At 46.8% G+C, this 16,691-nt stretch overlaps 1 protein-coding gene across 5 annotated transcripts in view; it reads left to right on the top strand.

Moving 5' to 3' along the window:
* The window catches only part of LOC126069982 (core histone macro-H2A.1), a 75,671-nt gene that overhangs the window by 17,543 nt on the left and 41,437 nt on the right, over positions 1–16,691 (top strand). For all 5 annotated transcript variants that reach the window (XM_049873694.1, XM_049873697.1, XM_049873699.1 and 2 more), the window contains exons 3-4: positions 15,233–15,339; positions 15,751–15,948. In XM_049873694.1, the coding sequence (XP_049729651.1) occupies positions 15,233–15,339; positions 15,751–15,948 (305 nt within the window). The remainder of the gene's footprint in view (positions 1–15,232; positions 15,340–15,750; positions 15,949–16,691) is intronic.

The raw sequence follows: 16,691 nt of genomic DNA, 5'->3' as shown, positions 1-16,691 counted from the left end.
CCCAAAATATGGAGGTGGCCGCACAGCTTGAGGAAACACTTCTTCCAGGGGGACATGAAACTGCTGTAGAGCTCCCAGAGTTTTTATCTAGTCCTTCGTCCAGTCTGTCTAAAAAATCCGTGAAATTATCCAGGAGAGTGTAAATGTGATCTAGGCCCACTTCGCTGAACAGTGATCTCCCAGTGCTAGGGGTTGAACCTTATCACCTGGAGCAAAGAGGGGAAGGCCTCCTTGCTTTCTTGAAGATAAACTGCGTTGCCTACAAATCCTCATTGGTCAAGGAGTCTCACTGTTGCTTCACAATTTCCCTTTGAACGACAATCTGCAACTTTAATGTCTGCCATCAGGACCCGCAGATGGGTAGACAAATTCCATATTAAGGGTTCTGCTTTTGCTCAGGCCAGTGGAAAAGCAGACAGCATCACAAAGCCTGTTCTGGAGTCAGGCAAGGAAAAAAAGTGTGACCAAATCTAAGTGTGCCTTCTTTATGTTACATCTTCCATCTAGGATCACTTTACTTCTGATTGAAGTACATCTTTTAGAATGAGAGTCACTTGGTAATAACTTTCCCAGGCTCTGTGTTTTGAATGTGTCTTTATTGCATCCATAAAGTCCTCAGCCATTTATTTCTTCAAATAGTACCTCTATACTAGTCTCTCTCTGCTTCTTGAACGCGAGTTAGACATACACTGGTGTTTCACTCTATCTTCTGTGTCTGTTAATCTCTTTCATATGTTCTATCTCTGTCTCTCTGGACTACTTTCTAGATAATTACATCTGATCTGTCTTCTAGAACTGTCTTCCAATTTACAAATTCTTTAACTGTCTAATCTGCTGTTTAATTTAGCTTTTGAATGTTTAATTTCTCTTACGATAATTTCCATTTCTAGAATGTTTATTTAGCTCTTTTTGAATCATTTTGGTCTTTCTTCATCCTTGTTTGTTTTCAAAGTTTTCTCTTAAATGTATTACACATAGTTATTTTATATTCTTCATCTGGATAATTATAATATTTCATGTATTTATAAGTTTATTTCTGCTGGATTTTGAATCATTCTTAGAAAAGGAATTCCCTCATGCTTTCGTTTAGTATTTTTATGTTTTCATTTTTTACTTTGGCCCATTTGGAATTTATCCTAATGTATGAGATCCACTTTATTTTGTCCCAGTTGGTTACCCAGTTATTACAACACAATTAGTAGAATTTCTCTGATGTCCTGAGGTACCACCTTTATCATATACAACCCTTTCAGATATAATTAGGGCCATCTCTGGACTTGCTTTTTAGTTCCATTGGTCTGTCTAGTTAGGTACTTTACGTTTCTCATATCTGGTAGGTCTTTTATTATCTTTTTACTTTTGTAGAATTTCATTTTTCTTTAATAATGTAAATTTTCCCTAATTTAAAATTTAATCTGATTTTTCCTTAACAAGTAACATATACCCATGGTAAAAGTCACACGATGCAAAGGGTATAGAGTGAAGTGTGTGACTCCCTCCCAGCTCTTTTGCATAGCTACTCAAGGAGCAATCATTGTTATTAGTTTATTATATATCTTTCTAAAATATTCTGGTTTTCTTTTTATTTAAAGTAAATCTAAAAAATGAAACACCAAGAAATAGTGAATCGGGAGGGTAATGGGAACATGTGGTGTACAGAGAGTAAATACTCACTGACTTAATTAAATCTGAGCCACAATCTTGGTTGGGAGAGTCTGAGGATATATGATCCTGCCTCACCTTCCTCTTGTTTTCTACTAGTCAACCTGCAGTCTTGCCTCCAGACTGTGAGATGAGGCCTGCCTGGATTCTGGGTCCATCATGGGGCTGCTTTCTCCTGGGATGATAGCCTTATAGTTCAGCATTGCCTGCCATGGATCCTGGGTATTTGTTCTAATATATGAAAGCAGACCAGTGCCTTAGAAAATGTCCCTGCACTTCCGTCCTTAATCACTGCCTGACCACTGCAGTGCTTCGTTTACTTGTTTAGCTGTGCATCTGTAGTCACTGTTTGTGGAAGTTACCAAGCCTGATCAGGTGCAAGATGCCAGGCTGGGTGCTGGGCATCAAGAGAATCATTGTTGATGTCAACAACCTTTTATTGAGTGTCTGTGATGTGTCAGCATTGGATATTCAGCCTTGAACAGAAGAGACAAAATTCCTACCCACCTGTAGTTTAAGAGAATAAAGAAGCAAACACCAAAAGTATGTCAGTTGATGATAAATAAATTGTGGAAAATAAAGCAGCGAAGGGGTCCCGGAGGGCCAAGGAGTCGGGTAGCAGTTGCACATGGTAAAATTCACAGGATGGTCAGGGAAGGCCTTGCTGAAAAGGAAATGAGGACAAAAGGCATGCTGGGAAAAGTGTTCCAGCAAGATGAAACAAGTGCGAATGTTGGAGTGTAACCAGTGTGGCCGTTTTGGCAGGAGCTGAGTGAGCAAGAGGGTAAGGAGTTGGAAGTGAGGCCAGAGAGGTAATGGGAGGCGTTTGGCTTCTGCTTCAATGAAACAGGGGCGTTGGAGAGCTTTGAGCAGTTCAAAAGGATGATGCGGCTGCTGCACTGAGAATACACTACAGAGAGAGAAGAGGGAGACCTGATGGGAGGCTTTTGTGACAATCCATGCAAAAGGTGATGGTGGCTTGAATGAGGGAAATAGCAGTGGAGGAGGTGAGAAGTGTTCTGATTCTGGATATATTTTGGGAGTAGATTCAATGGGATTTGCTGATAGATTGGATATGGGGTATGAAAAAAAAGAGAAGAGTCAAGAAGAACTCTAAGACTTTTGACCTGAACAACCAGAAGGATGGAGTTGCTATTTACTGAGCTGAGGAAGGGGCAGCTTTGGGAGCCCTTGTCCTTTTAGATCCCACAGAGCAGGGTGAGTGATAAACATGTTCATAGAAGTCACAATACAACGTGCTTGGCATAAAAGCCCACCCACTTGAACACCTGTTCTATCCTCAAGGCTAAACATACTCCAAAGGGAAAGTTTCATTTCCACCTGAAAATAGTCAAGGCTGCAGTGGTTCCTTGCCACTGTATGGGTTTTATAGCATTGGGGATTTTATTTATTTTTTTGGTTAATTTTTTAATTAGGTAAGTCTCTTTTTCATCCTTGACCCCTAGTTCTCTTCTTTAAAGGCAACTAAAGTTGGCTCTTTCTTATGTTTTTCCAAAATGTTCTATGCAGAAATAAGCATGTATGTATCTATGGATTGTGAATTTTATGGAAGTTGAGACCATGAAGATTTATTAGCTGATTTGGCAAATCGGAACCATGTCCCTCGGGGGCAGAATGGTCCCAGGAACACAAGTCAGTTCCCAGAGAACCCTGAGCAGGTGACCGTGGTGGGAGAAAAAGATGTCAGTAATCCCAAAATGCTACTGTTGGTCCTGCCAGCGACAGAGTGTCTTCCTTCTTCTAACACGGAGCATGCTGGCTAGAAATATACACATATGCAAAAAGATCTAGAGAAAGTCTCAGGTGAAGGTTCATAACTAATTGTTAAAGGAACCTTAGGTCTTAGGTTACACGTGAGCAGTGATGGGGTGGAAGGAGAGCTAGATAAGCTCCCCAAGGGTCTGTAGTGGACCTGTGGGTGGGGGGTGGAGCCATCACCAACAGTGGGAACCAGGAGGCAGGGCAGTTCTGAAAGCGAACCAGAAATCATCAGAGAGAAATGTGGGTGCCCTCAGCCTGAAGGTGGGTGTAAATGAGCCCACCCAGGACAAGCTCCAGGGAAAGACCCGAGTTTAAGGGTTAGACAGAGCCCTTAGGCAGTTAGCAACATGATCCCAGGGCTGAGGCTACGTCTTCCCCATCCTGTCAATGTTATATACCCCGCTCTGAGCATAAGGCCTGACACCCCACAGATGCTTGGTAAATAGTTCTTTATCAGTGAGTTGTTTATGATGAATTTCAGGAGCAGAAGTAGCGGTAATATCAGATGCTGCCCAGAAATTCAGGTGGATGAGAGCCTGACTGATCCCTGAAGTTACTAATGAGGCATACTTAGGATTAATAGCAGGGCATCATGGGCCTGAAAGAGGTGAATGGCTGGGCCACTAGTGACTGCTAGCAAACAGGAGGGAGTGGGAAGTGTTTCAAGGGCTGATCTCTTCTGTCACAAAAGCCACTGAGGGTGTCTCAGCTATACCTTGAAAAGCAGAGAAACCCGGGAACCACCCACATGATTAAAGATAGGAGCATCCCAGGAGGGGTGGGAGGTATCCCGGGGTACCTCTGTGGATGACCATCAAGAGCAGCTTCCAAGAGAACTTACTTACTGAGAGGAGAAAGAAGACTGTAAATATCTCCCCTCCCATTATCTTCCCTTTAAATTATCAGCAGTTAATAAAACATATTTATAGTCTTCTTCCTTTCCTCCCCTTGTCTGAGGGTTTCTATGTCTAGTCAACCCAGAATAAAATACCATGAAAGCAAAAAGCCACTCCTCAGAGCTATAAATAAGTCCCAGCAAGAAGACAAGCCCAAAGGGTATTAATCACAGTTGGTCTCCCTCTGCATCTGTCTCCTCCCATCGCCCCCTCTGGTACTGATTGCCAAGAAGACACAAACCCTCTTTGGATTTGTCACGCTGCTCAAGTCAGCCTACAGCTCTGACCCTGGCTCCTTCCTTCCCTCCCCCACCATCTCATTGTTCTCCCTCTTCTCACCCCACCTCCTTCCTTTGGAGCCAAGTGTGTCTCCCACCTAGTGGCCAGAAAGGTGTGTGTTCCCTGGTACCCAAAGCCAGCTTTGCCAGAGGCCTGTGATGGTGTCTGATGCTGAGTTGTCTTCTCTTAGGGCTCAAAGAGGACAAGGGGAAACCTGGGGAGACGAACTGTCACCCCCATATGTCTATAAGGGAACATTCTGGGCCTAGAGAAGGCCCATCGCCTGCCAGAATTCCTGGTTTCTTTCCTGCGGAGCTGTGGGAGCCATGTGGAAATCCAGGCCTCTGGGAATGGCTACTCTATTGCCTTCCCTTGCCATCAATATCCTGATAGATGTTTCTTGTGGTAATTGTGAGCTGAGGTAGTCTTTGGCTAATCTTTGGTTTATTTGTTGCCTCTGTAAATCTGGATATTGACTACTAAAAGTCAATATCTGCTGTTCATTCAGAAATGAGGGTACTTAACTTGAGTAATGCTATGGATTGAATTGTATCCCTCCAAAATGTGTGTCAGCTTGCCTAGGCCATGATTCTCAGTATTGTGGGGTTGTCCACCATTTTGTGATCTGATGTGATTATCCTATGTGTTGTAAATCCTAACCTCTATGATGTTAATGAGGCTGGATTAGAGGCAGTTATGTTAATGAGGCAGGATTTAAGCCACAGAATTAAGTTGTATCTTGAGTCAATCTCTTTTGAGATATTAAAGAGAGAAGTGAGCAGAGAGGAGAGGGACCTCCTACCGCCAAGAAAGAAGAGCCAGGAGCGGAGCACGTCCTTTGGACCCGGGTTCTGTATGCTGAGAAGCTCCTAGACCAGAGGAAGATTAATGACAAGGACGTTCCCCCACAGCCGACAAAGAAAGCCTTTCTCTAGAGCTGGCACCCTGAATTTGTACTTTGCCTCCTAAACTGTGAGAGAACAAACTCCTGTTTCTTAAAGCCATCCACTTGTGGTATTGCCGTTATCGCAGCACTAGATAACTAAGACAAGTAGCATCATTTCTCTTGCCCTCCCACCACCACCTCAGGCCTGACAGTCTCAATTCCAGATTCAGATTGTGGCTTGTTGTAATGCTAGGTCGAGGCAAAGTTGGAGCAGTTTAAGTTAGAAGACATCTGCCATGTACTCAGCACTTACTGTGCACCGGGCACCAGCTTCATGCTGTACATATGGTGACTCACTGATTCCTGAAACCACCTATTTTGCTTAGGAGGAAATCGGGGCTGAAAGAGCTTAAATAACTTGTCCGAGGTCACCCAGCACAGTAACCCACCTTCAGAAGAGCATTTCCTACGAGGTCTTTACTGGGCTTGAAGCCTTGGCAATTAAAAAGGGAATTGGGGCCCCGGAGCACTTAGTCCGCTTTGCATTTCCTTTTAGTCTTGAATCAGCCAGCTGACCGCTCAGGAGTACCTGGTACCTGCCCAGTCCTCCAAGGCTGACTCCTTGATGAAGCTGCAGCCTAGCTGAGGAGCCAGACCTGGACTCCTGTGAGGGGACAGGCTCTGAGGTAGTCACGAGTGATTGTCAGAGGGGGCATGGTGTGGGCCTACAAAGGCCAGAGACATTCCTATGGCCTAGGATGGGAGGGAGGACAGGGACTGCAGGACATGGGCCTTGGCAGACAGGTAGATATGGACAGGGATGAGGGAAGTCGAGAGCAGCTGGCCAGGAGATGGGTGTGAGCACAAGAAGGTGATGGTAGCTGGGATGACTGTGCAGAGCTACAGGGAAGGAGAACTCTGGTCAGTGCAGAGGTACTGGCTATCGCAGCAGCAGGATAAGTGAGGCCCTGGAGGAAAAGCACCCAGATGGCCAGAGGTGGCCAGAGGGCTGCCATGAGGAGCCACACACGGCCTCAGAGCAGGAAGAGCTTTGCTTAGTTGGGTGTGGAGAGGTCATATTGCTTAGTGATGCTGAGGAGGGCCTGGAGGGTGAGAAGTTTTTTTGCCCATTCCCCTTCAGTTCGCCCTTAGCGAAGGGGAGTGGAGTCCTTGGAGACAGAGCTTAGCAAATCCTTAGACAAGCATCCCTCAGCATGGGATATCCACTTGGGACCCCATATCAGCATGGGATATACCAGACAGGGCAGGGCTGGTAAAGATAACCCTAGGAGTGGTAGTCTCTGTTGTGCGCTTCCCCTACTATGACACACTCTTATTGCTCTACAGTCAACCACAGAAAGGGAATCTAAAAAGTTTTCATATGCTCAGAACTTTTTTGGGAGAAGCAGGATTGAGCAGGCTGGGACAGAATGTGTCTGAGGGCAGGAGGGTGCTGTCATATAGCATGTAGCATGGTCTCTTCTACTCATACATTCTGCATTTTTATTTTACTTGTTATACTTCGAAAAGATAATATGTGCCCCAAACCAAAACAAACCCTTTGCCATTGAGTTGACTCTGACTCATAGTGTCTCTATAAGACAGAGTAGAAGTGCCCCGTAGAGTTTCCAAGGAACGCCTGGTGGATTTGAACTGCAGACCTTTTAGTTAGTAGTGCCTACCACTATGCCACCAGGGTTTCCATATGTGCAGCAGGTAAATTCAAATAGCACAAAAGAGCATAGAGCAAAATATCTCCCTTAGTCTCCAGTTTCACTCCCACCAGGCAAACGCGGTCCCACATCTCAAAATCATGTGCAATCATGGATCACAGGTCTCACCTCCCCCCCCGCACAACGGCAGCCCCCGACACACTGTTCTGCTCCTTGTTTTTCCTCTTCAAAGTCCATCTGGTAGATGGTACCATGTCGGGGCCCTTATAGACGAGTTTCCTCTTTACATCATACTCTTCAAATCATTTCATTCCAGCAGACATCTCTTGATTGTTCACCCCTTCCTGAGATGAATTAAGAACAAATGGCTCTGATTTTCCATATCAAAACAAACATACCTATTAACCATTTCCTTGTAAATTAACGTAGAGTCCTTGAAAGCAAGTGATTGGTGGGGCAGGGGGCTCCGCCCAGCTGCTAGCACAGGTGGTCAGGCTCCTCTGAGCCTTCCCTGGCACGTCTTCCTTCCCAGTTCCTTCCCTGGGCCGTGACCTCTGCTGCCTCAGCAGCTGGCCACTCTGGTCTGCCCCTGCCATGCACACCCTGCTGAGCTCAGACAAAGGCCCAGACCCCTTCCCAAGACAGAGACTGCCTGGGGGGCCGCCTGGGTGCTGTGTTCCATCAAGGCAGATCTGGCAGCACTGAGGTTAATCGGGTTCAAGTGCATTTTTCAAACATATGTAAACTGTTAAGTGTAACAGCAAAAAGTAAACTATCGGGGAAGGAAACACCAGGTTTTCGATTGCCTTTCTCCTCCTCCTCTTGGTTTTCCCACAAATCCTTTCATCCATCCATCCATCCATCCAATTATTTACGTAGAATAAATTGAGGAAAAGAAACTATAGTTCTCTCTCTCTAGAAATAAAGTCTGCTACACTTTTTTTTTTAATGGTATGGTTGTAGCCTCAATAATAAGACCAAAAAAAAAAAAAAAACAGTTGCTGTCTAGTCAATTCCAGCTCATAGCGACTTATGTGTTACAGAGTAGAACTGTGCTTCGTAGGGTTTCAAGGCTGTGACCTTCTGGAAGTAGATTGCCAGGCCTGTCTTACAAGGTGCCTTCGGGTAAGTTTGAGCTACCAACCTTTACATTTAGTAGTCGTTGCTTACCTGCACCACCTGGGGATTTCCAGCCTCTGATAGTAGCTTACATTTACTGGGTGCTGGTTGTACTAATCATCTCACTTTGATAACTCGTTTAATCCTCACAAGCCTATGAGGTAACCACAATGATCATCTCCCTTTCATAGAACGGGAAACTGAGGCTTAGATGTCTCTTGACGAAGTCTTAGAGCTAAGTGTAGAGCTGGGATTCAAATCTGGGCTGCCTGACAGCAGATCCTGGGCTCTCTGTTCATAGTGCTGTTCATGGTTACTGTCCTCCACTGAAGACAGAGCCCATGAGCTTAACCAGAAGTACCAGTGATTGAGGTAAAGGAGAGAAGGGCTTTCCCCACAGGGAAGCTATCAGGCATTGGTCTGGGTTAGATGAAGGTAATGCCTGCCAAGAATCATAATACCTTCTTTTTGTTATGCTTAAATGTAAAATTCCTTATTTTTTACTTTGAAATGTGAAAAACAATTAGCAGCCTATGTAAAGTCTCTAGAGACTCTCACAAGCTGTGTTTCTATCGCACTGGGGGACTTTGTGGAGAAGGCAGGAGACTGGACCAGATGATGGCTTCTGAGCTCTCCTAGTTCCTGTGCCCTACAGAGGATTCTGTCATGTGGGGGCTTCACAGAAATGGATACGTCTGTGTCAGACTCAGAACCATCTATGGAGAAGCAACAAGATGGCTCATTCTTGCAAAATACCTTGCATTCTGCACATAAAGTACCACTTCCAGTATGGCTGTAGGTTTTATTTTCTCTGTGGAATCCCTGATTCCTTTGAGGTGCCTGGGGCGGGCAGGCTGGAGAGCTTTGCTGTGGTCCAGGGAGGCCCTGGAACTCCGAGTTGGTGAAAAGGTGGGATATGGGTTCCGAGATGTGGCTGCAAACACTCAGAACTCTGAGGGAATTGGAGGAGGAGTTGGTGTGGTCAGGATGCAGGAAACTCTTAGCCATCACCCTCCAATTGGGGTTGATTGGGTTAAGGCCTTCCGGAACAGTGTAAAACAGTTCTGAACTCAATGAACTGCTGATGGAAGGCTGATGAATTGAAAGAAATAAAATAAACAGATTCCTTGTCATGTTGTTGGCTTTGTAGCAAATATCTGTTTTCTCCTTGGGATTATGTGAACGTTTGCTTTTCTTTGATTTCTGCTTGTTATTTGCAATATTTCTTTTGTTAGATGAGACGCTTCAAACAGCTCTGTAAAAGCCCCTGACTCTTTCCTATTGAAGGTTTGTGTTTAGAGTTTGGCACAGCCTCAACCCATCACCTGTTAGCTGTTAGGAGTCTAATTCTGCAAACCATGACTTCATCTCCCTAAAGGAAGATAGACAAAATGCTTCAATCCAACAGAAATGGTTTAGTTCAAGACGTTGGGGGTGGGGGGCTCTAAGCCTTTGGTTTCTGGGTGAACTTGAAAAGTAGACCTGTCGAAGGTATTCGTGTTCAGACAGCTGGTCTGTAGCTGCAAAGACTGCCAAATAATGCCGTTACTCAAGGCTGTGGAAATTTTGTCAAGTGGCCTTATAGGGATCACGTTCGATGAGGCTGGGGAGTGTTTGGCCCAGGGGTGCATCTGCAGTGCTTGCTCTGAGGAGAGAGAATAAGGTCGTCCTGCTGATCAGGCCACTCCAAACAATGGAGCCAGTAGCTCACCAGTTGCCAGAGACTGGTGGGAGCCAGACACCCCTGGGTGTTCTGCAAATTAGACCTTAAAAACAAAAAGTGGCTAATGAGCTGGCCAGTGTTGCTCATCATTCTGTGTGTCCCCTTTGCAAGGCTTGTCATTCAGGAACCATACCATATTACAGTCCTGACCCTACATGCTTGGGACCCCAAACCAGTCCAGCATTGGTTATTGGTAACAGAAATTAGATGATCATTGGCCAAGAAGACTTGGCTTAAGGGGGTGGAGAACCCTGTAAGGGGTCCTGTTTCTTCTCCTTCTAATTATTCTTCCCCCAGTTTCCTCCTGTGGTTTCTTATGGATTGCATTTGTTTTGGTTACAACCTCCAGGGCGGTGGCTCCTGAAAATTCTCTCCAAGGGAGTATGCAAGAGTTGAGCTCTGGAAACCAGGGAGAAGGTGGTTTGCATCTGTAGACCTGTGCTTTCCTGGTTCTCCTTCTCAAAACTCCTTTTCTCTTAAACCAGCTATAGGCAAAAAATTCAGAGAGGCACAGATCCCTCCAGAATACAACATGCATTGAATTCAGGAAAACCAATCTTGTAGGAAGGCGTGGGTTCTATTCAAGTTGAGGCAGAGGCCAAAGCTGTCCTGGTTTAACCCAGGAAGTGGCCTTTTTTTTTAATTGTGCTTTTTTTTTTTTGGTGAAAGTTTACAGCTCAAGTTAATTTCTCATATAAAAAGTTATACACGTATTGTTATGTGATCCTTTCCACCCCGGGTTTCCCATGTCCATTCACCCAGCTCTTATCCCTTTCTGCCTTATCCTGGCTCTGGACAGGAGCTGCCCGTTTAGTGTGTCTACTTGAAGTAAGAAGCACAGTCTTCATAAGTATTATTGTATGTTTTATAGTCCAGTCTAATCTTTGTCTGAAGAATTGGCTTCAGGAATGGTTTTAGTTCTGGGTTAACAGAGAGTCTGGGGGCCATGTTTTCTGGGGTTCTTCTAGTCTCAGTCGGACTGTTAAGTCTGGTCTTATGTGAATTTGGGTTCTGCACCCTGCTTTTCTCTTGCTCATCAGGGACTTGTTGTGTTCCCTGTCAGGGCAGTCATTGGTGGTAGCGGGGTACCATCTAGTTCTTCTGGTCACAGGCTAATGGAGTCTCTGGTTTATGTGGCCCTTTTGTCTCTCGGGTTAATATTTTCCTTGTGTCTTTGGTGTTCTTCATTCCTCTTTGCTCCAGGTGGGTTGGGACCAAATGATGCATCTTAGATGGCCAGGAAGTGGCCCTTCTTGCTGGTACCCCCAGGATTCTGGTGGGGCTGGTCATGGGTTGTAGGGCCCATCACAGCTTCCATGGGGTGGAGTGGCAAGGAATTGATGTATAGGTCCAAGCATGAAGCCTCCATGGCTCTCTGCCTTCGGATGTAGAAGATAACATTTGCAAAGCAGAGGATCATTTACTTGACAGAAAATGTAATCGGAAATCTCCTTTGGTGATGATGCATCCCTGCCCCAATTCCTCTGCAGTCAGTCACCCTCTCCCTCTTCCTCCCTCCAACATGCCCTAGGTAGCAGATGGGAAGTGTTGCGCTAGCATTTTGTACCTTTCCTCTCCCCTTGCGGCAGGCAGCCCTCTCTTAACCAGGAAAACCCTTTATGATTGCTGCTTCTAAAACCGGACTGAGGATAAAAAGACAGGTAATACTGAATACTTGGCAAGGCATGAGCTCATGCTGAGTTCCTGCTTTTGTTAGCAGCCAGAATGAGGCCGCCATTTTCCTTAGCTGTTGTCAAATGTCCCAGCCCTCTGCCTCCTGCAGGGGAGGAGTGGGTGTGGAACCAGAAACATGCTTCTCATAAAAGGTGTGTCTCCGAGGTGCTCTGTCTTGTGTGTCCCTTGAGGATGGAGTTACTATGGTAACTATCCATCTGGAAAAAATGCAAGAGTAAACAGAAGGGAAAGCTCTTGCTCAGCTAGCTGAAGTATGCCACTCTTTGTTATCCCTACTTGACACAGTCCCTTCTCTTCTCCCCGGGGGCTGAGGGCCCATTCTTTGGTGGTAGAGGGCAGCGGGGCAGGAGTTATCTTGGACTGAGCAGATCAAAGATGAGCTGAGGTTTTGCAAAAGGAAAGGTGCCCTAGATTTTCTGGCCCTTGGTGAAGAAGGCAGCAGCCTGACACTACAGCCCAGCTCTAACCAAGGAGGTGAAACGCTCCCATCACTCTCCACACACCTCCCCAAACCCTCCACATCCATTTAGCTACTCGTTGTCACTTCCGGGTCCATCCAGTTTAGTACCCTTAAACCTGAACAGAATTAGCAGGAATTCTAATAAGGAGCACAGTCCTTGAATTTTCCCAAGTGGAGAAACTAAGGCTATTGAAGTTTCCGCCACAAAGTGAGAGAGCAGGGGAAAAAAGCTCTTAGAAGCCAGAGGGAATTCCTGAAGTTCCCAAATTTCTCAGCCATGAGTGCCTATTACTTACTGGTCATTTCACTGCTTTATTTCCTTGTTCTACATACTGCCTGCCCCTTACCCAAGTTAGGGACACTCACAGTTCTGGGGACACCCCCAAGGTCTTTATCCTTCATCACCATTTTCCCTGAACAAAAGAAGTTGGGATGACTCTGCAGAAAAGGAAAAGACATCCTTCCTCTCCCCCCCACCGCCAGCAGCCACTGTGCCTTCTCTTGGGGAGAACCTTCCGCTACCACTCTGGGCAGGAAGAGCAAGCAGGCCACCTCCACTTCCTCAAGAGACATTAGGAAACTGTAACTTCAAACAATTTCTTGGGGTGGGCTTAGCACTTAGCAGAGCAGGTCCCCACTGACAGAGGGTGGGTGTATTCTCTAGCTCTCTGACTGTAATGAGGAGCAGATAAAGCATTCTTAAGCATATTATGAGCAAAAGATTGTAATGTATATTCTGCCTCTGCAGATACTGATGGCTTGGTGCTTCCCTGTGGCCCCCAAAAGGGGGCGAGGGAGGCTGGTGAAGGGAGGATATGGTGGACACCAGGAGGCCAGCAACTCTGTGGTGCCAGATGCCCCTTTCAGGCCCTCCTGCCACATGGGTTCCCAGCCCCAGGATGGCTGTGATGGCTCTCCTCCTGCTCCCATACTCCCAGGGTCTGGGCTCAGGCTCCTACTCTGGCTCCTTCCCAGGCCGTGGGCAAGACTACAGCTTTGCGGATGTGCTGCCTGCATCATGAACACAGGCTGGTCAGGCAGACATCCTAGGGCCTGTTAGCATCCCAGCATCCTTTTCTGTTTGCCCAAGATGGATCCATCTCTGCTGGGCATTGGGACCCACTGCCATGATCAGTCACAGGGAAGCTTCAGTGACTGCTAGGTGGGCCATCTCCCCAGCAACCGGTAAACTAAACTGTGCCGGGCTTTGGGGGAAACAGCCCTTTTGAGACTGTCAGGTGAGGTGGGAAATAGGAGCCCCCATCCATATTTCATATAAGTGTTGTTTAGTTTCCCTTCTTCCTTGGCCTTTACTCCAGCGACCCTCACATGTGCAAATCCAAGGGGATGACCCTGTGGCAATCTCTATCCACTGGCAGGTATAGCCCTGCTGGCCTGGGAACATGGTGAGTGAGGGCAGGGCCTCATGGTGCCTCTGGTGCCCCACTGTGCCAAGCACAGGGCTGTCTGTCTTCAGATGGTGATGACTAAGTAGATTCCTGCACCAAAGTCCTGGTGGCATAATGGTTAAGCGCTCAGCTGCTAGCCGAAAGGTTGGCAGTTTGAACCTGCCCCGCAGCTCCGTGGGAGAAAGGCCTAGTGATCTGCTCCCTTAATATTACAACCTAGAAAACCCTATGGAGCAGTTCTACTGTCACTTGGGGTTGCTGTGAGTTGAAATTGACTTAACAGCACCTAACATTGGATTCAGGGAGGGAAACCTGCTGTTTCAGGTGTGAAAAATTCCACACACCCCACCCCCCCGCCCCGCCACCAATATGAGAGTTTACATGAGTAGCCAAGCATGACAGTGTTTTCAGCTTTACACACACAGCAGTTTTTGCCTTGGGTTCAGCTGTGAATAGCCACTTAAGAATTTATACCATGTAATATTATCAATTTCAAGTCCATGATTTTTATGTTAAAAATTTTGCCTAGTTATTTCATAATGATTTCTCTGCTGGAGAAATCTAGTATTTACAACATGATGTAGAATATTAAAAATTGTTTAGTATCAGGAAGAGGTGAGTCTTGAGTTGGACCCAGAAGGATGGGCTGGATGGATATCACAGGCAAGGGCCTGGCATGGGCCAATAGTGGAAGTGGGGGAGTGTAAGACACATTCTGGGACAGTCTGCACACCTGTTAAGAAAACAGGGAAACAGTGATGAGGTTGACAGGTTATCATGTGAGCTGTATTGCCAAGAAGAAAAATATCTCTTGCCAAAGGGCGCTTCTTAATTTCTACCATCTTCAGTGCTGTGGAAGATCTGTCTTCTTGTGGTATGAGTCTGTGCCCCAAATAGCAACTAACTAAGCTCTAATTTAGTACCAGTTATGGATCCGACACAGAGCCCTGGTTAAGAGGTTGGCTGCCAACCAAAAGGTTGGCAGTTTGAATCCACCAGCCACTTCTTGGAAACCCTATGGGGCAGTTCTCTGTCCTGTAGAGTCGCTATGAGTCAGAATCGACTTGATGGCAGTGGGGATGGATCAGACTCATATCCATCCTTCTAGTTTTGAATCCAGATATGCAGGTGTTCAACACTGATTCAGTCAACAAAGGTTTATCAAGCACTTACAATATGCTCCTCACCACTTGAAGCCCTGTAAACCCATGACCTGTTACCCAAGATGCTCAATGCACTCTTAGGGCCTTACTGCTGAATGTATCTTGCCCAGGACATCACAGGGTTAGCTCTGGTGGAGTGCTGACTGCAAGCAGCCCTGTTCTGGGAGACAGCAATCTGGGTTCAAGTCTCAGCTCTACCACTTGCTTACTGGCCCCTTTTCCTCTCTAAGCCTCAGTTTCTTCATCTCCAAAATAAAGGAATCAGACCGGTGAGCCTCCTAAGTCCCACTCAGCTTTGCCATTCAATACCTGTGATTCAGCCCAAGGTACTGCCAGGGAGACCTGCCTACAGCTTCCCAGTAAGAGCAGCTGCTTTGTGAAGCAGCTGCCTGAGCCAGTTCCTGGCACCATGAACAGACGGGACCAGGGGGATGTGTGCATCCTCTGATGCTCTGATGGGACCATATTTTCTTTCCTTCTCACAGCGGAGATCCTGGAGCTGGCTGGCAATGCAGCAAGAGACAACAAGAAGGGACGGGTCACACCTCGGCACATCCTGCTGGCAGTGGCCAATGATGAAGAACTGAATCAGGTATGGGGCTCTCCCACCCAGCTGTCCATTTTTACAGAGGGAGGTTGGCATATGGCTGGCTACCAAAGGTGTAGACTGCATTTTGGACTATTAGCAGCTTCCCTATCTCCAAAACCGTGACAGTTTTTCCTCAAGGCTTTATTAGGGGTAAGTGTATGTGGGGAGATGGGATGAAACAAGGTATTTGGCTCTCCCTGGAGGAAAGATATTATCTAAACTCCATCTGAGTGAGGGCTCTAAGGACTTGACCCCTGTGTAGTGAGCCTGGGTCCTGTCAGCATCCTTGGAGATGCCACGGAGGAAGGAGCCGTGTCTACCAAAAGCAAGAGCGTGGATGGACAGGGCTGGCTTCTTGAAGGTCAGGGTTGGGGTGGTCTGATTCACCATCTGGTACTTTGGTTTTCCTGCAAGCTGCTAAAAGGAGTCACCATAGCCAGTGGAGGGGTGTTACCAAACATCCACCCTGAGTTGCTAGCCAAGAAGCGAGGATCCAAAGGAAAATTGGAAGCCATCATCACACCACCCCCAGCCAAAAAGGCCAAGTCTCCTTCCCAGAAGAAACCGGTATCTAAGAAAGCAGGAGGCAAGAAAGGGGCCCGGAAATCCAAGGTATGTGATTTGGCAGGGATGTGTGGAGTCAGGTGGGGAGGTACAGATGGGATCATGAGGGGTTCCCCTTTTCTCTGAGGGCCCATACCCACAGATGGATGTGGGGCCCTAAGGGAGGTACATGTAGGAACTAGTTACATAGGGATTAGTCCAGCTCAAGTGGCCAGAGTCAGCAGGGATTCCCAGAGTTTGGACACAATAGGAGGAGTGAACTCCTGATGGCAAGGAGGCTGGATGGGCCTTCAGGGTTAAGGAGGGTGCTGGGGCAGATAGCCGCACCCTAGAAGGGTACCGTGCCTGGCCTTCCAGGGAGATGCTTATGCTTCTGGGAAGGAGCCTGTGTGTACAGGAGCTTCCCTGTGCTAGGGAACAGCTGCCGCCGGTCCTGCCCAGAGGGACTGGCTGCCTATTGGCCCTCATGCCCAGTTGTACAACTGTCTTGTGTTGCCATGGCTGTGTGGCTTCTCTGAGCATGTTTCAGCAGAGATGGTCCAGACAGTCTGCTATTTAGAATGGTTGCCTCTGTTGATGAGGAAGACAGACATATTCTTTAGGCTCTTCCGTCTGGACCCTCTTTGGTCTAAAGACTAGTTCTTGGTTCTGATTTTTTCTGTGGTTGGTGAAACCCTCTCAGCAGTGTGACCTTATGTCTTCTTGGCTGGGAAATGCCAGCAATTCCTGGGCCGTGTACCTCAGAGCACAGGGGAGCAGCAGCCCACACTCAGGAGGTCCAGGCCTGTGGG

This window comes from Elephas maximus, chromosome 2 (assembly GCF_024166365.1).
Source record: "Elephas maximus indicus isolate mEleMax1 chromosome 2, mEleMax1 primary haplotype, whole genome shotgun sequence".
NCBI lineage: Eukaryota > Metazoa > Chordata > Mammalia > Proboscidea > Elephantidae > Elephas > Elephas maximus.
Note: the sequence above shows the minus strand (reverse complement) of the source record. Positions and strands in the feature narration are given on the sequence as shown.